The sequence below is a fragment of the Diospyros lotus genome, chromosome 6 (assembly GCF_014633365.1).
Source record: "Diospyros lotus cultivar Yz01 chromosome 6, ASM1463336v1, whole genome shotgun sequence".
In the NCBI taxonomy this organism is placed as follows: Eukaryota; Viridiplantae; Streptophyta; class Magnoliopsida; order Ericales; family Ebenaceae; genus Diospyros; species Diospyros lotus.
The window spans coordinates 5,070,001-5,097,715 of NC_068343.1; the positions used below are offsets into that span (position 1 = coordinate 5,070,001).

General features: G+C 36.0%; 1 protein-coding gene across 2 annotated transcripts in view; it reads left to right on the plus strand.

Moving 5' to 3' along the window:
- The window catches only part of LOC127803103 (protein SWEETIE), a 55,555-nt gene that overhangs the window by 24,552 nt on the left and 3,288 nt on the right, over window positions 1-27,715 (plus strand). For both annotated transcript variants that reach the window (XM_052339136.1, XM_052339137.1), the window contains exons 31-43: window positions 777-870; window positions 1,370-1,584; window positions 2,784-2,928; window positions 3,029-3,097; window positions 13,157-13,213; window positions 13,421-13,507; window positions 13,601-13,729; window positions 22,524-22,727; window positions 22,813-23,271; window positions 25,896-25,961; window positions 26,544-26,641; window positions 26,786-26,882; window positions 27,013-27,148. In XM_052339136.1, coding sequence (XP_052195096.1) covers window positions 777-870; window positions 1,370-1,584; window positions 2,784-2,928; window positions 3,029-3,097; window positions 13,157-13,213; window positions 13,421-13,507; window positions 13,601-13,729; window positions 22,524-22,727; window positions 22,813-23,271; window positions 25,896-25,961; window positions 26,544-26,641; window positions 26,786-26,882; window positions 27,013-27,148 — 1,856 coding nt within the window. The remainder of the gene's footprint in view (window positions 1-776; window positions 871-1,369; window positions 1,585-2,783; window positions 2,929-3,028; window positions 3,098-13,156; window positions 13,214-13,420; window positions 13,508-13,600; window positions 13,730-22,523; window positions 22,728-22,812; window positions 23,272-25,895; window positions 25,962-26,543; window positions 26,642-26,785; window positions 26,883-27,012; window positions 27,149-27,715) is intronic.

Below are 27,715 nucleotides of genomic sequence, written 5' to 3' on the forward strand. Positions count from 1 at the left end.
TAATGCATGCAATCATTGATTTTTTATTTTTATTTTAGGGTTTATATATGGTAACACACATATATATATGCATATATATATATCTATAGGGTTTATATATGGTAGTTTTTTTTATATATGCTAGTGCATATTCATTCCTTTTTTTTAATAAAAAAAAAGCGTTCATTGGATATTTTGAACTACTAAGCATGATTGGAGATCTGAATTTAGAAAATAAAAAACGAATGAGTTCATTGCTTATTTAAAGTTCTTTGTTCATCCTTTTAGTTCAATATCTAGATTGTAGAAAATGATCTTTGTTTGTACTTTTGATAAATAAATGTACTGAAGGAACTTGTTAAGTGTCCATGTACATGAACTATTATATTTTTATTTGGTGAAGTGATCATGCCATGTCATGTCCTTTTTTAGAATTATCGTGCCCCTGGTTTTATATTGTACATGCGTCATGTGTCTACATAGGCCATATCTAGAAGATGACATTTAGGTGGCATTGGGCAATGAAGCACAAGCCACATGCACCTTAAGGTTTATTTGATAATGTTTACTGCCCAATGTTTAATGTTTGATTGAATTTTCCATATTGCTTTCAGTTTATTGTAATTATACTTTCAGAAATTCTTAAATTTTCTAAAGTGTTTATTTCAAATATATCAAAAATGATGTATTATGTAATGATCTCATTGACGAAACTAAAGGAGTTTCTATTTTTATGACTAGTCATATTTTAGATATATTTTCATAGTAATTCTTACATTTTGAGTTTATTTTTCTAGGATTGGAAATTTGGTGCGCAACATAATTATGCGTTTGCTTTATGCATCATGTCCTTCATGTCCATCTCATTGGCTGTCAATCTGTCGTGCCATGGTATGCTTCTCTCTGTGTATATGTGCTATTTTTTGGTTGGTTAATTATACTTCAACAAATTTGTACATTAAATGATTGCACTGTTGCAATAGGTAATGAGATGGTAACAGTGCTACATTTAGGGCATGTTCAGTTGTAGAAAATATTTTTCGTTTTCCAACTCCAAATTTTTTATTGAATAATTGAATTGCCTATTAGAAAATAGAAAACTCAGTTTTCTAATGTAGTAACTTTATATTATGAATTAGGAAACATCATTTTTGGTGTTTTCTAAATTTTCTGGAAATGAATGCTATGATTTTTTGAAACATAAAATGTTTGGACATCTTTAGTTGTAAAATTGGAGTTGAAAACTAAAAAATGTTTTCTAAAACTGAACAGGGCCTTACCTGCCCGTACAAATTTGTTATCTCGTTTGTTTATAAAGTTACTAGAATCATTGTTCAAGTAACTGGTTATTTGTTACCGGAATTTGGTATATTTAAACTCTTGCATCCAGGTTCTTGCTACATCAACAGGAAGAGATCCTGCAACCAATGCCCAATTGGGAAATGGTCCTGATGGTGACACAACATCAAATCTTGGAGATGATGATGAAACCATGGTTTCTAGCTCTAAAGGTTCATCCTTTCAAGGCTATGCATTTGATTCAACCAGTGGAAATGCTGAAAGAGATAAGCATCTCAGATATAGAACCCGAGTTTTTGCTGCTGAGTATGTGGATCTTATTTTGCATGGATCTCTATACTTATACAGATGAATTAAATTATCTTTCACAATTATATGCGGTTTTGGCCTCCTTATCATGTTTTACTTTCGTCGGCTCTTTCTTAAGTGATAAGATATATTTAATTGCGTGTTTTGGCTTCCTTATCATATTGTTATTTTCTTCTGCTCTCTTTGTAAGTGATATAATATGTATATTTATGCATCTTCCTATCTTCATTTATATAATCTCTTGTTCCATGTTATCACTTGAAGATGGTACTGTTGGACTATGGTGGTTGGCTTGTTCGTGAATAACTGTTGTTTTGATAAGTATATTATAATTAATTTGTGGAAATGCCTTGTTTTGAACCTGCCACCAACCAGAAACAAATCAATGAATTATTGTTCATCTACATTGAAAATCCCCTTGATGTGTCACTTGGAAGTTCAATAAAATATGTTTCTGGGATCTTCTCCAAAAAGTGATATATTCTTACAACCATGGTGTTATGCCCATATGACCCTGGATATATGGGATCAGAAAGCTTACTCATGGACTATGATTTATTTTTACTGATCCTTTGCTTCATATCATAATTTACCTTGGTAGCAAGAGGAATATTGCTCCTTCATGACTAGAGAGTCATAAAAAAACAACCCTCCCTTGACCTTCACAAAGCGAGGAATGTCTTGCACCACAGACTCCTTTTTACATATTGCCAAAGTTGATGCTACAAATGACTTATGTTGATTGATTTTTGTAAGATCAGGTTGATACTGGTCACTTTGATCCTGTACAAACTAAATGGCAAGTATGCATGCATGAGTGATATTCCCAAAGGCAAAGGAGGAAAGTTCCTCGTATAATTTCTGTTATGCACTCTTTTACCAGAAAGGCTGCTGACCATTTCTGTCAAAACTTTCACACTGATGTTATTTTCACTCTCATTCACATTACAATCTTTATATAAATGTAGATATGTGTTATATGTCAAAATGAGTTATAACAAACTTTAGCTTGAAAGCATCATACTTGAAAACTGAAACATCTATTACTTTCACGGGCCTTTGTTGTACTTGTGGAACCCTTTCTTGGGGAGTTGCCTTGTTTTTTGAGGTGTGGAAGTGTAATTGACTTAACTTGCAAATAGGACCATATGTGCAATTTCTGGTGTAACTTCTGAAATGAGTTAATTTTTTTGAAGGTGCTTGAGTCATCTACCTGCAGCTGTTGGGAAGGATCCTGCTCATTTTGATCTCTCTTTGGCAAGAAATCAATCTGCTAATGGACCAACCTCTGTTGACTGGCTAGTCCTACACGTGCAAGAGCTAATATCACTTGCTTATCAGGTTTGTAAAGCACATATCTGTTATATTTCAAATACTTTGAATCTTTTTAAATCCTTGAAATATTTATTGAAGTAGACATATTTTCATGTACCACTTGTAGATAAGCACAATCCAGTTTGAGAACATGCGGCCCATTGGCGTGGTACTTCTAAGTACCATTATGGACAAGGTATTGTCTGTCCAATGCTGCTTGTTAGTCCTGTAGGATTCCAACTATTAGTTCATGATTTATGCTAGAGGAGTTGCTTTTGTTCAATTGTATTAATAGTAGTTAACTTTGACTTTTTTGCTAAATTACTTGTAGGCCTGTTTATCATTCTAGAAATCACTTGAACTGCTAATAGCCTGTTTAATTCTGCTGTCAGTTTTTGTGTTAATTTTCAATGTCCATTTTAGATTTTGGTGTTCAACTTCCCTTTTTAGTTAAAAAATTGAAAACTGAACCTGTCGTTGTTTGCTGTCATTTGCCAAAAATTTTAAATATAAACACAAAACATGGTTTGTTTTTTGTATATGTGTTTAATTTTTTAATATAATTATATTATACTATTGTAGAAAAAAAATAATGATAATTTTTGTTATGTGTAGTTTTCTGTTGTGCTACGGTTATAGCTGCTGTTAAGTTGTTTGGAGTTTGTTAAAGTTGTTGTAATCTGTTATATCAGTTGCCTTTGTTAGTTAGGAGGTTATAACTTGCATCAACTTGCAAGTTTCTGTTATCAAGGATAGCTGAGTATAAATATTGAGCTAACCCTTCATTTCTGTAACTTTTGTGAATTAAGAGAATTCTTTCAGTGAAACCTCTCTTCCTCTTCTCTCGTTTTTTCTTTCTGTTTCTTTAGCACCTTGAAGCTCTTGCTTCAACTATATAATTATATTATTAACTTCTGTTGAGTTACCTTTAATCAAGAGTATTGGGGGTTGTGGCTGGTACCATTGCAAATATTTAGTTTGCCAAGTTTTATATTGGGTCCCATCATCTGGAAAAAAAAAAAAAAAAAAAAAAGATGCCTCCAGCTTGGAGATAATTTTATGCAGATATGGAATTTGGAATGAAAAGGGGGCAGAATGCAAATGTGTATCTGTATTCAAATATGCAAGTTCCTTATGCCTTATGTTGATAGGTATGCAATACCTAATAATGGGAGATTGATTATTGCATAAATCTTGTGGGTTGCATAAATCTTGTGGGTTTTTAGCACTAGGAATATATATTATTAATATTCTATTCCCTTGAAAATTTTCTTTTTTGGAAACTTTGAAATTTAAATATAAACAACTATTGTCCCAATGGTATTGCTGCAAGTTTGATTTATAAAAACCTCTTTTAGCTTTTGGTCATTAGTAAACTGAGACTAAGAGGTAGCAGCAAGCTTAATCTCTCCGTGTATATGTACGATTTCATTTTTGTTACTTTCGGTTTCTTGCAAGTCTGTCTTAAAGGTTTTCATCAGCAGTTCATTAATAGAAAAACATGGTTTAGTCAAATAATTTCTATGGCCAATTTGTGATGTCCTATATGTTTTTTTGGCTATTTTCTGTAACTTATGATGTACTTCCCATCTCCCATCTCTCATAGTTAATACTTGGCGTAACATTATCCTATAATCAATTTGGATTATGTCAGCCTCTCAATAATGAAAACTATCTATCTATTAAGGAAATTAGTGGTGAGATATGGTGAAAAGAAAACATTATGTTCATATTGTTTTGTAGACTTGGTGAAATTCTAGGATCTGGCGTATACAGATTTGCTATGATGGGCTTTGGAACAGAATTACTTCACTAAGACACATATCTGTCATGTACCTGCTGCTAGTTTTGATTGTACCTTTTAGTAGCATACATATGATTGTACTTAGAGGTTAGCCTACAGTTGTACCTTGAAGGTAGCGGCCTTCAGTTGTACTTGATTTGAATATTTGGCAGCCCTATTGGCGCCAAACTACTACTACCTGATCCAGCATAATTCAAGGCATCGAAGAGTATTATTGAGACAATTTTGATTTCTATCTCTCTCAATTTCCCTCTCTCTCTTGATTCTCCTTAATCTGTCTCTCTGTCTCTGTTCTTCCTAAATTCCTTCCCCATTTCTTTTTACCACTCTCCCTCAATTCCTCCCAATTATCCCTTAAAACCCTAGGTACATGACAATATCAAACTGGTACATGTATAGGGGAGCAACTATAGTCAGGAGAATTGTAAGTGACGTGATTTTCCAATTACTTTAGGTTTAAATTATAGAAGAATTAAGTGTTTGTAGCTTTAGTAAAAACCAAAATATGAACAAAAAGGCAGTCCATATTAAAGGCTGTTCAGTATTTTTTGCTTTTCATAAAGTATCGAAGACCTTAAATTAGCTAAACTTGAGTGGTTTCTATCGTGAATCAAGACCATAAATCAAGGAAACTATCTTTGCCATAAATCAAGGAAAGAAGATTTGCCATAAATCAAGGAAAGTATCTATGCCATAAATTAGGGAAAGAAGATTTGTCAATTAGCATGTGATTAGATGTAATTAGCTATTATTTAGGCCTTAATTGTAGCCTTAATTATTGTACAACTTACTATAAATTTCAATAGAAGAATGCTAGACCTAATATAGTGTTCTACTCCTAAAAAGGGTTTTCTCTCTTTTCTATCTTGTTCAACATTGTTTCTCTCTTTTTCACATAGTATCATAGTCTAAGAAACCCTATGACTCTTCTTTCTGAGCCTTCATCGCTGACTACTCTTTTGTTGCTACTGACAACCATCATGAGCAACCTTCATTGTTGCAATAGTACGTTATTTCCCATTCTTCCATTGGCCCTTCCCACTAACCAAAGATGTTAGCCACCACTGATGAAGCTAGTTCCCACGATACAAGAGAAACATCGGCACTCATGATGCGTCAACTGTTAGGAGAACTACAACCAATCAATGTTGCCTATCGGTTGGATGGAAGAAATCATCTTAAATGGTCCCAATTGATTCAAACCATTTTGAAAGGAAAAGGGAAGATTAACCATTTTATAGAAACCAGACCAAAGAAAGGAGATCCAACCTATGCAACATGGGATGAAGAAGATTCCATGATCATTGCATGGCTGTGGAGTTCCGTGACTCCCAAAATTAGTGATACATGCATGTTTTTGTCAACAAGAAAGAGGTTTGGGAGTCTATCCAACAAACCTACTCGAAGGTGAAGGATGCAGCCCAGATCTACGAGTTGAATACCAAAATAGCTATAGCAAAGCAAGATAACAGAACTGTCACCGAGTATGCTAATTTCCTAAAGGGACTATGGCATGAAATGGATCACTACAGGGTAATTGAGATGAAGAACAGTGATGATGCAACCACCTTGAAAGCTTTTATAGACAATGATTTTCTTGTAGGCCTAAATGTGGAGTATGATCAGGTGAGAGTTCAAATCCTAGGCAAGGATGACTTACATTCACTTAATGAAGTGATTTAAATTATTATAGTTGAGGAAAGCAGGTGGGGTGTCATGTTGGACTCTAAACTAGTTGAGGCCTTAACAATGGTGGCAAAAGGAGGAGGAAATTGTGGGTTTAAGAAGGACCAACTACCGGGAGAAAATAGAAAAACAGGTCTCAAATCCATGGACAATGACAACTGTGAGAATATGTGGTGTACTTTCTACAAGAAATCATGGCGTACTAGGGAGATATGCTGGAAGCTATATGGAAAGCCACCAAGCAAGGAATGGGGAAATAGAGGCGAGCAACATCAGCATAGGAGCTAGGGGTAAGTTAATATGGCAAATCTATAGAGGAAAACAATCCCATGAACCAAAAGAATTCAACAAGGAGGAGATTAAAAGGCTACGATACTTTTTAAGTACCCTTGAGGAACCATCCTCTTTAGGTACATGCTCACTGCAACAATTAGGTAAAACCTCAATTTCACATGCTTTAAATGCTTTTGATACATCCCTTAAAGACTCATGGATTATTGACTCCGAAACCACAAACCATATGACTCCTTCCTCCCAGTTTTTTCTCTCATACTCACCCTGTTCTTGCAATCGAAAAATTGCTATAGTTGATGGTTCTTTGATCATAGTAGCTGGAATAGGAGAGATCAAAATCAACCATTCCTTGACCCTAAAAAATGTCCTTCATATGCCTAAACTGTCCACCAACCTAATCTCCATATCCAAGCTATCCTATGACACTAATTGCAAAGTGTTTTTTCTTCTGTCTTGTTATTGGTTTCAAGTCAAGGACTCAGGACTAATGATTGAACATGCTAAGGAACGGGATGGCTTATACTGTCTTGAGAAATCTAAGAAATTATCTATTGGCAGGTGGAAGCAACCTTTAACATATCTTCCAAAACCACATATACCCCACAAGGATACTATTTGGCTGCATCATTACAAGCTGTGACATCCTGTTTTTTTTACTCTTAAAATCATGTTCCCTTTGTTGTTTCAAAACCTTGATATTAGAGAGTTTCATTGTGATGTCTATGAGTTTGTTAAACATAGACATGCTATTTTTTCAGCTAGTAATAACATATGTCTTACTCCTTTTGAATTGATTCATAGTGATATCTGGGGTCCATCAACCATTCCAAATATTTCTGAGGCACGCTAGTTTGTTTCGTTCATTGATAATTGCACAAGAGTTACATGGGTCTTTCTTTTTAAATTTAAATATGATGTGAGTGATATTCTTCCCAATTTCTTTTCTATGATCCGCAATCAATTTGGGGCACAAATCAAACGGTTTTGGTCAGACAATGTGATGGATTATTTCAACCAAACCCTTTCCCACTATTTCCTTCAATGGAGAGTTATTCATGAATCCTCATGTGTTTCTACCCCTCAACAAAATGTGATTGCAGAACGAAAGAACAGTTATCTTCTAGATACTACTAGGTCATTGTTTTTTCACAAAAATGTGCCTAAACAATTTGAGGGGGAAGTTGTCCTCACAACCACTCATGTCATAAACCAATTACTCTCTCAAGTGTTACATTTTCAAACTCCAATGGCAATCTTATCTCACTTCTATCCTACTCTTCTTACCACAAATCAACTTAGTCCTAAGGTATTTGGGTGTGTTTCATTTGTTCATGTTTATAGCCCTCATCGGGGGAAGTTGGACCCTAGAGCTCTTAAGTGTGTCTTTATGGGCTATTCTTTTACACAAAAGGGTACAAATGCTACCATCCTTTGACTAATTTTTATTTTTTATTTTGGCAGATGTTATCTTTGTTGAAATTAAACCCTATTTTACTCGCCCTTCTCTTCAGAGGGAGACCTCAAGTGTGGAAGATAAGGATGAGCTTCTCCTTCCTAACTTTCTACGGCCAACTCCAGCTCCTAAACCTCTACTTGAACAACTTGCATTTGAACCTTTTCTTGACCTACTGCCCGAATCTGCACTTGACTCTACCTTACAAGCTCATGGACCTAAATCCTCCCTCTAACCTGCTCTCCAAACTGTCGGGGAGGAGACCGTCATTGACAAACGGTTTCTCCAGATTTCCTCAAGAAGAAATAATCTAGAACCCGAACCAAGGTTGTACCTATCATCAGTTCCAATGCCTAGAAATGAGGTAACATTTATTGACTCATCTTCTAATATTGATTCAATGGATGATATTGACCTTCCTATAGCACAACAACAACAACATATCCAACCTTTATCCCACTATGTGGGGTCGGCTACATGAATTCTAGACTTTCATGTATTTCTATCTTTTGTCATATTTTCATTTAGGTCCATACACTTCATATCAAATTTTAATGTCTCTCCCAAAGTCTTCTTGGGTCTACCTCTACCTCTTTTTTTTGACTAATTATTCCATTTCATCAACTCTCCTCACATGAGCGTCTTTTGGTCTCCTTCTCATATGACCAAACCATCTTAGTTTAGTCTCTCTCATCTTTTTCTCAATTAGCACTACTCCTACCTTATTATGAATAATTTCATTTCTAATTTTATCTTTTCTTGTATGACCGCACATACATCTTAACATCCTCATCTCCGCTACGCTCGTCTTTTGCTTATGCTAGTATTTGACTGCCCAACATTCTGAGTCATAGTACAAGACTGGTCTTATAGTTGTCTTATAAAATTTTCTTTTCAGTTTTAATGGGATTTTACCATCATATAACACCCTTGATGCATTTCTCCATTTTAGCCAACCTGCCTTAATTCTATGTGTGACATCCTCGTGAATTTCTCCATCTTTTTGAATCACTGATCCCAAATATCGAAAATGGTATTTTCTTTGTAAGATTTGGTCTTCTAATTTTATTATAACATCCTCCACTCTTGCATTTTTACTAAATTTACATTCCATATATTCTGTTTTCTTTCTACTTAATTTAAATCCCTTAGATTCTAAATTGTTTCTCCACAACTAAAGCTTAGTGTTCACTCCTTCTTTTGTTTCATCACCAACATTATGTCGTCTGCAAATAACATACACCATGGCACCTCTGTCTGAATATCTTTAATGAGTTCATCCATTACTAGAGCAAATAAGTATGGACTTAGTGCAGAACCTTGATGCAGTCCTATTGTAATTTTAAACGGTTCAGTATCCCCTCCGCATGTTCTGACCCTTGTCTCTGCATTGTGATACATGTGCTTAAGGGCTTGTATATAGACTATTCGGACTCATTTCTTCTCTAAAACTCTTCATAATATTTCTCTAGAGACCCTATCATAGGCTTTTTCTATATCTATAAACACTATATGTAGGTCATTTTGATGAACCCGATACCTTTCCATTAGGCGCCTCAACAGGTATATAGCTTCCTTTGTTGACTTACCAGGTATGAAACCAAACTGATTTTCTGAGACCTCTATTTCTTTTCCGAGCCTTTGCTCTATTACTCTCTCCCAAAGTTTCATGGTATGACTCATTAACTTAATTCCTTTGTAATTTTCACAGTTTTGAACATCTTATTTGTTCTTGTATATAGGAACCAAAGTACTCTTCCTCCACTCATCTAGCATCTTTTTTGATTTAAGGATCGCGCTAAATAATTTCGTTAGCCAGGAGATACCCTCTTCTCCCATGCATTTCCATGCTTCTATTGGTATATTATTCAGTCCCACCGCCTTATGATTTTTCATTTTTTTTAATGCTTGCTTTATTTCATTTGAACTTATGCGTCGATAAAATGTATAGCTCATGTTCCCTTCGGAATTACTAAGATGTCCCAACCTAACTCTTGTGTTGCCACCATCATTTAATAATTCTGTGAAATACTCCTTCCATCTCTCCTTAATCGCTCCCTCATTCACTAATACATTTTGATTTTCATCTTTTATGCATTTCACTTGATTTAAATCTCTTGTTTTTCTTTCTCTTGCTCTAGCTAATTTATATATATCTCTTTCTCCATCTTTTGTATCAATTCGTTTATATAGATTCTCATATGCTTTTGAACTTGTTTCACTAACAACTCTTTTTGCTGCATTTTTTGCTTCTTTATAATTTTTTTGATTTTCTTCATTGTTGCACTAATATATAGCCTTATAGCAAGTTTTCTTATTTTTAATTTTCAATTGTACCTCTTCTTTCCACCACTAAGACTCCTTAAGGTTAGGGGCTCTACCATTTGTCTCTCCAAGGACTACCTTTGCCGTGATTAGAGAGTGCACAAAACATCTGTTATATCCACTCTCTCACTTTGTATCATTTAAAAGATGCTCTCTATCTCATAGAATATTTCTTACAAACATACATACAACATCCATTCCTACCACATTATCAGAGGCTTTAAACTGTGAAAATTGGAGGAATGCCATGAATGTTGAAATGCAGGCTCTTGAGAGGAATAATACATGAGAAATTGTGGATTTAGCAAAAGGGAAGAAACTTGTTGGGTGCAAACGGGTCTTCACAATCAAGTATAAAGCAGATGGGACATTTGAAAGATATAAGGCTAGGTTAGTAGTTAAGGGTTATACCCAAACATATGGAATAGACTACCAAGAAACCTTTGCCCCGGTAGCCAAAATGAACACAGTGAGAATTCTCTTATCCCTAATAGTTAACTTTGATTGGCCTTTGTTACAGTTTTATGTGAAGAATGTTTTCTTGCACGGGGACCTTGAGGAGGAAATTTATATGGACATACCCCCAGAATTCAACAAAAACAGACCTGGAACTAATGTTTGTAGATTCAAGAAGGCACTATATGGCCTAAAATAGTCACCTAGAGCTTGGTTCGAGAGATTTTTCAAAGTAATGCAAAGCCATGGGTTACAAATCGAGCCAAGGGGGCCACACTCTATTCATAAAACACTTAGGTTCAGATTTTATCACAGCTCTTATTGTTTATGTTAATGACATTATAGTGACAGGAAATGATGAAATGAGAGGCAAAACTTGGGCAAATGTTTAGTTGAGGAGTTTGAGATCAAGGAACTAGGGAATTTAAAATATTTCCTAAATATTGAAGTGGCACGATGTAGGCATGGGATATTCATATCTCAAAACAAGTATGTTCTTGACCTTTTGAGGGACACAAGGAAAATGGTTTGCAAACTAGTTAGCATCTTGATTGATCCTAATCATAAATTGGGAGAAGCAAAGGGAGACAAGGATACAAACAAAGAAGCCTATCAAAGATTAGTTGGCAAGTTGATTTATCTATCTCACACAAAACCGGACATAGTCTATGTAGTGAGCATAGTAAGTCAGTTTATGCACAAACCCAAAGAGTTTCACCTGCAAACAGTCTATAGAATTCTGCATTACCTCAAAGGAACCCTACGAAAAGGAATTTTGTTCAAAAAAGGGGCTAAACTTACCCTAGAGGCCTATACCGATATAGATTATGCAAGTTCAATGGTTGATAGGAGGTCTACCATAGGGTATTATACTTTTTTGGGATGAAATCTAGCTACTTGAATGAGTAAAAAACATACTGTTGTGGTTAGGTCGAGTGCAGAATCGGAATTTCGAGCAATGGCACAAGGTATATGTGAGTTGCTATGGTTGAAAATTATTGTTGAAGACTTGGGACTTAAGTGGGACAGCCTTGTGAAACTCTATTGTGATAATAAGTCTGGTATTAGCATTGCACTCAGTCCTGTATAGCATGATCGAACAAGACGCATTGAGATTGACCGACATTTTTGTGAGAAAATAATTATGAGAAAAAACTAAGAGATTAGCCTCTTTTAATTTGTTATTTATAATAAACATAATGGGCCTTAAACCTATGGGGTTAATATAATTACAAAATAAAACACACATATAATAATTATAATATATACTAATAATTGAAACAATTTTATTAAAGAGAAACTGGACAGAGGGCTTATTTGTACTCTCTATATACCAAGTGGATCCTAGTTAGCTGATGTTCTAACCAAGGGACTCCTCATGTCTTCCACAAGATTATAACCAAGCTGGGAATGAATAATGTCTATTCACCAGTTTGAGAGGGAGTGTCGTGAATCAAGACCATAAATCAAGGAAAATATCTTTGCCATAGATGGAGGTATGCTTCTAGTGTCTTGTGTAGTTGACTCATATTTGTTAGATTAAAAAGAAAAAATTACAAAACAGATGTAAGACCAGACCAGTCCTTTATGTTATGCAGTGTGGGCAAAGAAGAAACAAAATATTCCTGAAATGCTGGTGAGATAAGGTTGCTATGATGGATTCATGGGGGAACTAGAAAAAGATGGGTAGGAACTAATGAATCAATAACATGATAGGGCATGGCATATATTGAAGATAAAATGAGAGAAAAATCAGTTGAGATGGTTTGGGCATGCAGTCTTCACTTGGCAATGCTCCATGACTCTGTTTTGCCCATTCTTCATTCCATTAAACTGATTGTGAGAAACTTCCTGATGTGTTCTGCCAAGCTTTGTAGTTTTTTCCCCTTCAAAAGGAAAATTACAAAAAGTGCTGAAAGTGGACAGGTATCCAAGTTAAGGACTAACCTGCTCCTATGGAAGTGACACCGTGCAATGATTGCTATTTATGATCTTGTTTTTCATTCTTTACATGCTTGATGGCCTTTAATTTGGGGAAAAATTTCTGTTGCTTCAATTTGATGTCTTTCCACTTCCTATTTCACTTAGTATCATGCTGAGATTCCTCCAATCACAAGCCTTTGATCCCAGAAGGTGGGGCTGATGACATGAATTCTAGACCACCATGCTGAGATTCCTAAATATATAAAAACAATGTTCTGATAGTTTATTTTTATCTTGTTTTTTGTGAATCACAGTTTGAAATGATACCTGATCCTGATCTTCCAGGACACCTTCTACTTGAACAGTATCAGGTATGTTGACTGAGCTTGCATTAGATTGCCTTCTCACTTTTCCCAAACTTTGAAAGATTTAAGTTTTTCATTACTTAAATCTGTTTATAATTTGATACCAGCTCCAGGGAATGGTTTTAGAAAGAATAACATATTATGTTTCTGCATTTTTCTTTGACTTCTTTCTGTATGGATTTATACCAACGGTTTAATTTGTATGGTATTTAGGCCCAACTAGTATCTGCTGTCCGGACTGCATTAGATACATCCTCTGGCCCTGTTCTTTTGGAGGCAGGCTTGCAGCTGGCTACAAAGGTTCAAAATAGTGATGCCTATATATCTTTGCTAGATTCCAATTTCAGTGGTAACACACTGTGATATTGATCGGATGTCTTGAAAAAATCACAGATTCTAACCAATGGAATAATTAGTGGAGATCAAGTTGCAGTTAGGCGATTATTTGCATTGATAGCTCGTCCACTGAACAATTTCAAAGATCTATATTATCCATCATTTGCGGAATGGATATCATGCAAGGTGGAATCTCACTTCTCTTGAAGTTTATTGGATGTACAGATATGATTTGTTCCCATCTTAGATTACAAGTTTTTGTTTGCTTACAAATTTACTCCCCCTCACATGCAACCTTTTTACTGTATGGTATTAAAATATGTAGTGATTTTATTTGTATTTTTCTATGAACGGCTGTGTAATATCAGGAATTGTGGCATGTATATCCTATTCATATTTACCTAATTTTAAATTGAGTATTCACATAAAAGCAGACGATTATATGTAGATTTGTTGTTGTTGTTGATCTATGCCAATCATACATGAACATTAACATACCAAGTCTTTGCTTGGTTAAGAGAAAGGAAGCGGGTATAAATAGCCCAAGTCATGAACTTGGGTTTGGGCCCTAAGGGGAACCCAAATTTTGTTGATTGGGCGAACCCATACCAACATGCACGCGTCGCCGTTCATTCAGTCAATTGGTCGGTTCGGATTGGATAAAAAAGAATAAAATAATATATTTTTTATTAAAAATATAATTAATATATATTATTTTTATTTTTTCTTTTATCCAAATAGCACCCCCAAATTTCCTCCAGTGTGCTTCGTGCTTCCGGGTTTCTCTCCAACGTGTCGCGACAGCTTTCCAACTTTTGTGGCCAGTTTTTTCGGCCTATCTGGCTGGTTGTCTGTATCCGTGGTCGGGTCGGGTTCGGCTATATATAACCGAACTTCGTCCTTAAGCATGATGTGGAAATTCTGCTCTCCAACCCAACCCAACCCGTTCCACTGTTCATCAAAGAGCTCTTCTGTCCAATTGAAAACCAAGAGCTCAGTTCGTTTTCAAGTCTTTTTTTCTTGTCCAAAACAAAGAACAAAATACCATTACGGTTCTGCTAGCTCCGGTCATCCGAGGCTGTTGTTCTATCGGAGAGGTCGTTTCATCCTGCTAAGACTATTGCCGTAGTCTGCTAGCTGTCGGTGCAGGGCAAATATGTCCTCAGGACAGCGCATAGGCGCGACTCAACCTAAAATATTCCACTATCTTTTATGTTCGTTGCAACAGTGTTGTATTCTTCGACCATTGTTTATTGTTTTACTGTACCAGTTTTTATTAATATTGTTGTAGATTCGCCTTGCACCAACAACTAGCAGACTACAGCAACAGTCTTAGCAGGATGAAATGACCTCTCCGGTAGAACAACAGCCTCGACGGCCGGAGCTAGTAGAACTGTAATGGTATTTTGCTCTCTGTTTTGGACAAGAAAGGAAGACTATTGCCGTAGTCTGCTAGCTGTCGTTTCAAGCTTCTCTCCAACATGTCGCGGCAGCTTTCCAGCTTTTGCGGCCTATTTTCCCGGTCTGTCTAGCAGGTTATTTTCCCGGCCTATTTTCCCGGTCTGTCTAGCTTCTCTCCAATATTTTAGGTTGAGTCGCGCCTATGGTCGTTTCATCCTGCTAAGACTATTGCCGTAGTCTGCTAGCTGTCGGTGCAGGGCAAATATGTCCTCAGGACAGCGCATAGGCGCGACTCAACCTAAAATATTCCACTATCTTTTATGTTCGTTGCAACAGTGTTGTATTCTTCGACCATTGTTTATTGTTTTACTGTACCAGTTTTTATTAATATTGTTGTAGATTCGCCTTGCACCAACAGCTAGCAGACTACAGCAACAGTCTTAGCAGGATGAAATGACCTCTCCGGTAGAACAACAGCCTCGACGGCCGGAGCTAGTAGAACTGTAATGGTATTTTGCTCTCTGTTTTGGACAAGAAAGGAAGACTTGAAAACGAACTGGGCTCTTGGCTTTCAGTTGGATAGAAGAGCTCTCCGGTGAACTGTGGAACGAGTTGGGTTGGAGAGCAGAATTTTCGCATCATGCTCAAGGACGGAGTACGGTTATATATAGCCGAACCTAACCCGACCACAAATGCAAACAACCTGCTAGACAGACCGGGAAAATAGGCCGCAAAAGCTGGAAAGCTGCCGCGACATGTTGGAGAGAAGCTTGAAAGCGCGAAGCATGCTGGAGGAAATTCGGGAGTGCTATTTGGATAAAAGAAAATATATATATATATATTTAATAAAAAAATATTATTTTATTCTTTTTTATCCGAACCAACCAGATGAGAACAGCAGTGGCGGCAGTGGCAGTGCGCGTGTGTGGGTATGGGTTTGCCTGCTCACAAAATTTGGGTGCCCCTTAGGGCCCAAACCCAAGTTCGTGACTTGGACTATTTATATCCACTTCCTTTCTCTTAACCAAGAAATGTGGGACAATTAACACTACACACTTAGCACATATACACTCACACACAACAATCCCTCACATGTGTGCTAAGGCAAAACAAAACAAATTGACACGAGACCATAGAGAGCAAACAGATAAATTATGTATCTGGTAAGGTGTCTTTTGGACTTGAACCTTTCTTAGTGAGTATCTATCAAACTTACCGAAGAAATAGTGAGGCTAGCTCTTGAACTATCCTTCTTGTGGTAAATCTAGACAATAGATATCACACACAACTCATCTTATACTATTGAGTTCTATACGATTGTGTCCATTTTGGTTCTGGACAACATCCTGAATTCATGAGAGCTCTAGAGAACCCAAGCCATTAGAACAATTCTCATAGAAATGACCCACTTCTACTCTCATATAGGTAAATACTGATTAAGAGTACTCTGTCACTACTCCTCTTAAGTAGGATATCAATATTACCTTAAACACCGACAGAACACACACTCTAATTCCACCTCAAAAATGGGAAGAAACTAGAAGTTTCTCAGTATGTTAACTATGAATTATTCCAGTCAATTTGCCTATTTAATCTAGATCTTGGGATCTTCGGTCAACTAGGTTAGGTTACCATTGGATAATTCATTCACAGGCTTTAGCCCCATTCCTTTGGTTGTATATGTGACCTACTCTCTGGTCACTCATTTTGTTAAAAGATCTGCTATATTTTCTTTCGACTTCACATAATCAATGGAAATTATTCTATTGGTGAGCAGTTGTCTTATTGTATTATGCTTGCGCCTTATATGTCTTTGACTTTTCATTGTAGACACTGTTCTTAGCTCTCATCGAAGCAGCTAAGTTGTCACAATATAAGTGTTTACAGGCTTTGGCCACAATAGAATGTCTTCAAGAAAATGGTGAAGCTATTCTACTTCCTCACTTGCTTTATCAAGAGCTATAAACTCTTATTCCATTGTAGATCGTGCTATACACGTTTGTTTTGAAGACTTCCATGACATAGCAGCACCACCTAAAGTGAATACATATCCACTGGTAGATTTAGTCTCTAAGCTATCAGATATCCAATTAGCATCACTAAATTCTTCCAATACCGGTGGATACCTCTTATAATTTAATCCATAGTCAATTATGTACTTTAAGTATCTAAGTACCCTGACTAGTTCAACCCAATTATCATGTCTAGGATTGCTCGTGTATCTTGCCAATCTACCTACTGAGTAGGCAATATCAAGTCTTGTACAATTCATTATGTACATCAAACTTCCAATGACCTTTGAGTATTCTAAAGGAGATACACCTTCACCAATATTCTTTTTCAACTTAGAATTTGGATCAAATGGAGTAACTGCTGACTTACTTTCATAACGACCATATTTTCTCAACACTTTTTCCATATAGTGTGACTGAGATAGCACATATCCTTCAGAATTTCTGATTATTCGAATTCCAAGAATAACATCGACAAGACCAAGGTCTTTCATGTCAAAATTAGAATTCAATATCTTCTTTGTAAATTCTATGATATTTCTGTTAGTATCCACTATCAACATATCATCTACATACAAGCACACAATGACATATTCGTGATTTATGTTTTTAATATAAATACATTTATCCCCATATTAGCAAGACCTTGTCTTTTCCTTCCACAGTAGAAGCTAAAGCATTCCCCATATACAACTTCTCAGTACAGTCTAATTTTTCATAAGTGGTGAACAGAGACTTGTCCCCACAAATGTGCCTCGTGGCCCCTGTGTCAATCCACTAGCCCTTGTTATCATTAACCATGCAGGCATCAGAAGCGATTGCAACAAGATTGTCATCTTCCATCACATTAGCCTAACTAGGCTTGGTTTTGCGTTGGTTGTTGCCAGAGCTTTGACCCTTTTTGTGTTGACAGTCAACAGCTCCGTGACTTGTCTTTCCACACACCCAACAACTACCTTGGATGCGTTTGTTAACAACATTTTTAGGACCCAGGTGCCCACTCTTCTTCTTAGCTTGTTGCTTTTTGGGTTGGGACCTTGGAGCCTCAACAATATCGGCCCTTGTTTCAAACTTGTGAGATATTTTATCTCCCTTTCTGTTGTCCTCTTCAATACGGAGTCTAAGGGCTAGATGCTCCATAGACAACTCTTTTCGCTTGTGCTTGAGATAATTCTTGAAATCTTTCCACGAATGTGGTAATTTCTCAATCACAACAGCGACTTGGAATGGTTTATTAATGGCCATTCTCTCACTGTGCAAATCACTAATAATGATTTGCAACTCTTTCATCTAGTTGACTACCAATTTGGTATCAACCATTTTGAAGTCTAAAAATTTCCCCACAAGAAATTTCTTAGTGCCAGCATCTTCCAGCTTATATTTCTTGTCTAAAGCTTCCCACAGTTGCCTAGATGTTTGATAAGCATTGCAATAGACATTGTAGAGTGAATTTGTCAGCCCACTCAAAATATAATTCTGACACAGGAAGTCAGAATACAGTCAGACTTCTTTGGCAGCTTCAGTTTTAGCAGTGTTGTATTCTTAGGCCATTATTTGTTGTTTTACTGTACCAGTTTTTATTAATATTGTTGGAATATCCCAACAATCTAAAGACAGAATTTTAGACTATAATGGCTACCGACGATGCTCGCTCAACCTCCTTTGTTGCCCCAATCGCTGCTCCGACCATAACTCTGGCCACCGTGCCTACTGCAGCCACTGCCATTGTTGTTGGGCTTACTATCGCCAAGGCAACTCCACATGTTGAAAAGCCACAACAGTTTAATGGCAAAGATTTTAAAAGATGGCAACAGAAAATGGTGTTTTACCTCACCACACTGAACCTAGCTCATATCCTTAAGGAGGACTGCCCGGTTACTCCCGAAGAAAATAGTCCTACCGAAACTGAAGCTGGCAAAGAAGCCTAACTGTATTCTGACTTCCTTTGTCGGAATTATATTTTGAGTGAGTTGACGAATTCACTTTACAATGTCTATTGCAATGCCTATCAAACGTCTAGGCAACTGTGGGAAGCTTTAGACAAAAAATATAAACTGGAAGATGCTGGCACTAAGAAATTTCTTGTGGGAAAGTTTTTAGACTTCAAAATGGTTGATACCAAATTGGTAGTCAACCAGATGGAAGAGTTGCAAATGATTTGCACAGTGATTGAGAAATTATCACCTTCGCGGAAAGATTTCAAGAATTATCTCGAGCACAAGCGAAAAGAGTTGTCTATGGAGCATCTAGCCCTTAGACTTCGTATTGAAGAGGACAACAGAAAGGAAGATAAAATATCTCACAAGTTTGAAACAAGGGCCGATATTGCTGAGACTCCAAGGTCCCAACCCAAAAATCAACAAGCTACGAAGAAGAGTGGGCACCTGGGTCCTAAAAATGTTGTTAACAAACGCATCCAAGGCAGTTGTTGGGTGTGTGGAAAGACAGGTCACGGAGCTGCTGACTATTGACACAAAAAGGGTTAAAGCTCTGGCAACAACCAGCGCAAAACCAAGCCTAGTCAGGCCAATGTGATGGAAGATGACAATCTTGTTACAATCGCTTCTGATGCTTGCACGGTTACTGATAACAAGGGCTGGTGGATTGACACAGGGCCACGAGACACATTTGTGGGGACAAGTCTCTGTTCATCACTTATGAAAAATTAGACTGCACTGAGAAGTTGTATATGGGGAATGCTTCAGCTTCTATCGTGGAAGAAAAATGCAAGGTCTTGTTGAAATGGATCTTTGACAAAATACTTACCCTCACTGATGTCTAGCATGTGCCTGAAATTCGAAAGAATTTAGTTTCTGAAACTATGTTGAACAAATATGGGTTCAAGTTTGTATTTGAATCAAACAAATTTACTTTGACTAAGAGGGGTTTGTATGTGGGAAGAGGCTATCTACATGATGGCATGTTTAAACTCAATGTATAAGCCCAAGTTCCTAAGAATAATAATAAGAAGAATAACTCTTATGTTTATATTGTTGAGTTGTGTGATGTTTGGCATTCAATGTTGGGGCATGTCAATTATCGTTCTCTACAAAGAATGGTAAATTTAGGACTATTGTCTAACTTTAGCATTGATAAAAGACATAAATGTGAAGTTTGTATTGAATCAAAGTTTGTAAGAAAGTCGTTTCCATCAGTGGAAAGAAACAGTGAATTGCTTGATTTAATTCACAGTGATATTTGTGACATAAAAAGTACTCCTACTAGAAGTGGTAAAAAATACTGTCACATTTATTGATGACTGTAGTAGATACTGTTATATATATTTACTATATAGTAAATATGAGACCTTAGATGTTTATATAACATATAAGGCAGAAGTTGAAAATCAACTTGGAAAGAAATTAAAGGTGCTAAGATCAGATAGAGGTGGTAAGTATGAATCATCATCTCTTTTGAGTTTTGTGAGGTTCATGGTATAATCCATCAAATGACAGCACCTTATACACCACAACAAAATGGTGTAGTTGAAAGAAAGAACCAAACGTTGAAGGACATAGTTAATTGCATGTTAAATAGTTTGGGATTATCCCATAATTTGTGGGGGAAAGCTTTGTTTATTGTAAATTTAATATTGAATAGAATTTCACATAAGAAGACTGATAAGTCTCCTTATGAAGTGTGGAATGGGAAATAACCCTCTTACAAAATCTTGAAAATGTGGGGGTGTTTAGCAAAGGTACAAGTTCCTTTACCAAAAAGAATTAAACTTGGACCTAAAACTATTGATTATGTCTTTATAGGCTATGCGTTGCATAGTGCAGCCTATAGATCCCTAGTTATTAAATCAAAAATTCCTGATATTAATAACAACACAATTATGGAATCTATTGAAACTAAATTCTTTGAGAATATATTTCCTTTTAAGGAAGAAAGACACAATGATGGTGGTACCAAAAGAAATTATGAAACAAGTTCTTTGAAATGTCAAGATGATCAAGAAATTGAATTTCAACCTAGAAGAAGCAAAAGAGTCAAGAAAGCTAACTCTTTTGGACCAGATTTTGTAACTTATATGTTAGAAGATGTGTTTGAAACCTTTAATGAAACTATGTCTTCATCTGATGCTTCATATTGGTAAGAAACTATCAATACTGAAATAGAATCCATTATGCAAAACAATACGTGGGTATTGGTGAACTTACCTCCTGGAAATAAACCAATTGGATACAAATGGATCTTCAAAAGAAAATTGAAGGCTGCTGGCACTATTGATAAATATAAGACTCGTTTAGTAGCTAAAGGCTATCGTCAGAAAGAGAGGCTAGATTTCTTTGATACCTACTCCCCGATGACGAGAATCACGTCTATAAGAATGTTGATTGTTGTTGCAGTTTTACACAATTTAGAAATTTATTAAATGGATATAAAAATTGTATTCTTGAATGCAGATTTAGAAGAAGAAGTCTATCTAGAACAACTTGAAGGGTTTGTTATAAAGGGACATGAAAAGAAAATTTGTAAATTGAATAATATAGTTAAATAATTTTTTAATAAAAAATATATTATTTTATTCTTTTTTATCCGAATAGCGCCCCTGAATTTCCTCCAGTGTGCTTCATGCTTTTGGGCTTCTCTCCAACGTGTCGTAGCAGCTTTCCAGCTTTTGCGGCCGGTTTTCCTGGCCTGTATGGCAGGTTGTTTGCGTCTGTGGTCGGGTTGGGTTCGACTATATATAACCAAACTCTGTCCTTAAGCATGATGCGGAAATTTTGCTCTCCAACTCAACCCATTCCACTGTTCACCAAAGAGCTCTTCTGTCCAGCTGAAAACCAAGAGCTCAGTTCGTTTTCAAGTCTTTTTTTCTTGTCCAAAATAGAGAGCAAAATACCATTACGGTTCTGCTAGCTCCGGTCATCCGAGGCTGTTGTTCTATCGGAGAGGTCGTTTCATCCTGCTAAGACTATTGTCGTAGTCTGCTAGTTGTCGGTGCAGGGCAAATCTGTCCTCAGGACAGCGCATAGGCGCGACTCAACCTAAAATATTCCACTATCTTTTCTGTTCATTGCAGCAGTGTTGTATTCTTCGGCCATTATTTGCTGTTTTACTGTACCAGTTTTTATTAATATTGTTGTAATATCCCAACAATTATTTGGCCTGATGAGTTTTGCACTGGTTATTGGCTACCCAACCCAACCTTTGTCCTTTATCCAGGCTTGGGACCAGCAGTAGATTAGAATACAAACATTTAGACATATTATGCTTATATAATAATCATTTCATGGACCTTTATTTAGACAAAAAAGAAAAATTACAAAGCTATACCAAGATTTATAAATGGATAAGTAATTGTTAATTGTTAAAATTACTAGAGGGTGTTAACAAATCAGGAGGGAATGAGAAAAAAAAAATCAAGAAACTAAGAAGCAGATGCAACCTGCCACTTCTTTATGTAGATTTGTGTAAATGTCTGCATATGATATGAATATACCTAGAAATTGCTCTACCTATGTGTGTATGTGATGAAAGAGTTCTTTATTATTATTATTATTATTATTATTATTATTATTATTATTATTATTATTACTAATGAGATTCTTTTGCCCCAGATCAAAATAAGACTTCTAACTGCACATGCCTCTCTCAAGTGTTATATATACGCCTTGTTGAGGAAACAACATCCTGGGATTCCAGATGAATATCTAGCTCTATTACCATTATTTTCAGAAAGTTCAAATGTTCTAGGGAAGTACTGGATCTCATTGTTAAAGGACTACACCTATGTCTGCTTCAGGTTACATCTCAAACAAAATGTAAGCTTATTTTACGTGGATCCATAACTAATTTTTTGATTCTTTGCTCTGTATATACTTCTTATGTTGGTTGGATGCTACGCAGTGGAAACCATTTCTTGAAGGAATTCAATCACCTCTTGTTTCAGCAAAGCTGCGGCCATGTTTAGAAGAAACCTGGCCAATAATATTTCAAGCAATCGCTCTGGATGCAGATCCTATGCATATTGACATGAATCTATCTTCCCAAACAACTGGAAATACCTCAAGTAATATCTTCATCTCTGGATACAGAATGGTCCAGTTGAAACCAGAAGAATTTCAGTTTCTCTGGGGATTCGCTCTGCTTGTTCTATTTCAAGGACAAGATCCAACCCTCGATAAACATTTGATACCGCTGGATTTTTGTAAAGCCAAATTTGGTGGTGACTTTTCAGTTGAAGATACAAGCCCTCTAGTTTTGAAGTCGTATGAGATTGTGTTACCTGTGTTCCAGTTTCTCTGCACAGAAAGCTTTTTCAGCACAGGCTTCCTAACCATGGATGTCTGTAGAGAATTATTGCAGGTGGTCATTTCTCGATATTAAAATAAATTTATATATGAACCCTATATATAATTTTATTTCCTTAAGTTATTTCGTACTGTATCTATTGTTTTCATTTATGTAAGGTGAATGGCCATGTTTCTAGATGTACTGGAAACTACTGACAATGGTATGACTTGGCTATGCTATTCTTAATTTATCTGGCTAACTGGACAGTTTATTTATTTATTTATTTTTAATTTTTTTTGGGTGGGGGAGGGGGGAAGGGGTTAGTGTATGGGGGTGGAGTACTTATCTAGAAAGCCATGGTTACTTGAAAATAAAGCCATCTGCCCGGGCAAATGTCATCTTGCATTTGTGAGCTTTCTCGTGTTTACATCAAGTGCATGCATTTGACTCCAAATATTATGTTTCTCAAAATGATTCTGAATGATTTTGTAGAAATATTGACTTATTTTACTTTTATCACCATGACCTAATAAGCATGCACAGAAACGGCTTCTCCAAGTGAAAGGGTGCTGAATGCATCCCAGCTTCCCTGGGCAGCACCCAGGCAGCTATTTTTTCCCTTAAGAGGTACGACAATATAATGCACAAATATTTTTATAATATCATAAAATATATAAAAATTTCCCTCTAATAGTTTAAGCTTTTAGATAAGTTAGTAGTCAATAATGTAACATAGTATCAGAGCTGGAAAGGTTATTTATTCAAATCTCATGTCCAACACAGTATTTAAATAGTTGGATGTATTTAGCCAAGTTAATCAGTAAAATTTTGGCTAAACTATTGAGAGTATAAATGATAAAATAATAATATAAACTATAAAATATAAAATTACCTAACAATTTGAACTTTTAGATGAATTGGTGGGTTAATAATTTAACAATTTTGAAGTTTGATGAAGGTGTGAGTAAAATAATTGTAAGTAATAGAATTAACATGTTTAATTGTAAAACTATTAAGAGTATTATGATAAGCTCTTCCTCTAAATTACCACTTTGCAGATGCTCTTATTCTTCTTTGTTTTATTTTTCTTGGGAAATATGAGATTTTGTTGCATTTTTTTGGCCTCTAAGCATCCCCTTAGTGTATGGAAAGAAAAGGTTTGATCCTTTTATCAGTCCTTGGCATGTAGATGAAAGATTTAAACCATTTCAATATGTTTGTTGTGCTGCACACAACAATTTTTATTTCAACAAACGCATGTTGTGAGTAGATAGAAACATGTAGGCTTCATTGGGAAAGCTAACATGCGGTGAAGGTTCTTCATGTTTTTCTGCTAATGATACTATTACTATTATGATGTGGATAACAATCAATTGAGTTTTCTATGTTGAGAGTTGATTTGCTTATATAGAATTTCGAGGTGATGTTGGGAGCAAGAAGTTTCTCCCCATGAAACAAGATGTCGGGCTTTCAGGGATAGACTGCCAAAGTGGGATCCCTTTCCTCCATGTATTTGGACTTCCACTATTGTTGACTTGGAAGGCCAGAAGGTTGTCTGACAATTTTATAGAAAGATCTAGAGACTAGAAAGATAGAAGATAGAGTATCCTTCTCAATGCGGTAAAGCTGCTCTGATTTAGAGCAACTTATTTGGTCTTCCCCATTTTCTGTCTTTTTTCAACATTGGTAAGAGAGAGGCTGTACATGTTTCAAAAGTTCTTGTTCACGAGGAATTTGAAGAATCAAATACTACTTGGTCAATTGGGATGAAGTTTGTGCTTCAACTAAGCAAGCATTAATGCCTTTTAGTTGAGCTTTGTTAAGATAAGTGTTTAATAGGGGATGTGTTGAGGGTCCCTTGCAGGTTAGCTGATAGCATATTTGGTGCAAAAGAAAGGGAGAGATATTGATTAGGTTGTGGAAATGATTCTGAGATGTTAATCAAAACATTTCATGCTTGGCACTGTATACAAATGTGGGGACCTTTCTTTGTGGTACCCACTCCTGGACTTTTACAGCATTGCAGAAATTACAGCAAGTAGGCAGATTATTGGTAATATTTGATTCTATGGTGGTCTATGAGCCTGTATTTATTATAGGATTTCAAGCATATGGGCTTTGGAGGCAATGAACGAGTTCTTTGAGCTCTCTGTGGAATAGAAGTTCCTCAGAGAATAGGATTGAATGACAGGGAAGCAAGGTTGCGGGTCACTGTCAGTACTTCTCATCATGTGGCCTTCATGATGAGGAATGGAGTCCATTCTATGGGGATGTAGGAAAGCAGAGGGGGTGTGTACTGAGGCCAATTTATTTTTTCTTTCTTTTTTAAACAAAGAATGTTTATTGATTCTCCTTGTTGAATTGATATGCTTGTCATGAGAACTAAATTGCACACCCACATATATATAAGGCTAGGAGGAGAATATATATACACACATAATTTCTTTGCCTTCAGTACTCAAACCCAAAAGATATGAAACAGGATATAAGGTATCCTGGAGCTGGGTCTTTTGTTTTTTTTATGATTTTTGCCATTATGGACTTCTATACAATCATGATGGATGGCTCTGATGGCCATTACAGTCCCTATGATGCCTGTATCAGTGACATTTATGTTGGATTATGGATGTTGTATGCTTCGCTTTTCCTTCACTGGTTGTGCGTTTTAAGGATTTTGTAATGTTCTTTGGATGCAGGTCTTTTCATATTCCTTTTGCTTGGGGGATGCATGGGATAGTCTTGCAATTTCTGTTCTTTCACAGGTTACTTTCAGCAATTACTTCAAACTTGATTTTGTATCTAAAAAAATTGTTTTACTAATCTTTTGACAGTATTGAATATTGCTAATGAAGTTTTTTGCAGTACTTTGAAGCTTTAACTGTTGATTAGTGGAAAAATTGGGTGTTCAATAATCAGATAGACAGAAATGTTGGTTTTGGAGACACCTGTTAGGTTTTGATTAGTATGTGTTACTGGTAATTGGTATACTAAATTATGAAACAATATTTGTTTGTAAAATAAATCTGAGGAAATAGTTTCATTAGAAACTAAATAGATTTAATTTGTTAAGGGAAGAGTACATGATTGAGTTTATGAGACAGAAATATAAAATCAGTTGCTGTCATATTGAAAACCAGTTTGCATAGTATGCCTATCCTCATTATGGGAGAAGCAACAAAGATGTAATATAGACTTGCAAAGAAAGTGCCGCAGAAGTTTGGCCGCTATTCCTTTCTCTGATTTTAATGGCTTTCTGTATAAACATCAGGCAGATATTTAATAGTCGTGTTCAATGCTTGGCATGGCAATGAATACAATCATTTATCAATCTCTTTATCTAACAGATTGTGCAGAACAGCCCCAAAGATCTCCTTGAAACTGAAAATTTTGGATCTTTGATTGTGGAACTTTGTTTAGGTTACCTTTATAAAGTCCTTCACAGGTACCATGTTCATACATTTCTGTAGTTTATTTTAGTAATCAAGAGTAGAATTCTTGTGTATGGTTTTGAGCCCAAAGCTTCTCCTTTAAAGTCTTTCCTGAACTAATAATCTTCTCTGAAAGATCATCACGGTTTTGTTGTCAGTACTGCTGCAACTTATTTGAATAGTTCAAACTGGGAGGGTATGATTTTTACATCACTTGCAACAGCAAAGGCATTAGTGGGACGCCTTGGATCCAAGGTATCTTAAGGGGAAGTTTACTCCTCTTATCTCTTATGCGTCTGTGTCCCAATTTTTCTATAGCTGTTACTCTCATTTTGAAAGGAGTTTTTTTGATTATGTATGCATTTCATGCTGATTGGAAATGCAGATGCTTTTAAGACCCATGTTAGCATTTCTACTAGTTGGATACAGATATATTAGAGGAGCTTCAACTGATTTATGCTTTTCAAACGCTAATGACTATGTCCAATGCGTGAATACTTCTCTGAAGAAACTTGTGGGCGGTGAGTATTTTGGAGTATCAACCAATTTTTCCCCATCTACATGCTTATAGATAAGTCAATAACTTCATCTCTACCTTATCTTTTTTTTTTTTTTGGTTTTGAAGAGTTGATCAGAATGGTTTCAATAGCTGTATGAGTTGTTTCTTTAGGAATATATACTGTCTAGATGAGATTGCCATGGTACCCTGTTGTCATTATTGCAAATGTGAATCTGAAAAACTTTACTTCAAAGAGATCATTAAATTACATACTGCCCTATGGATTACTGGGTGTAACACTTTTTTTTTTTTTTTTTGGGGGGGGGGGGGGGGGGGGTGGAATTGACCTTTTTTTAGGGCCAACATATCTACTTTGGACTAACATACTTGATATGTGTTTAGACTATCAATATTTTACTATTAGTAAAAAGCATATGTACTATGTTTCTTAATTGTTGTTAGTACGAACTGTATCATTGGTGGTAAAATTCATTTGTTTCTTTTTTGATGTAGTACTATTAGCCAACAAAAAGATAGTTACTTGTTCCAGTTCTGCCATGGTTTGTAAGCATTATAATTGTTATTATCC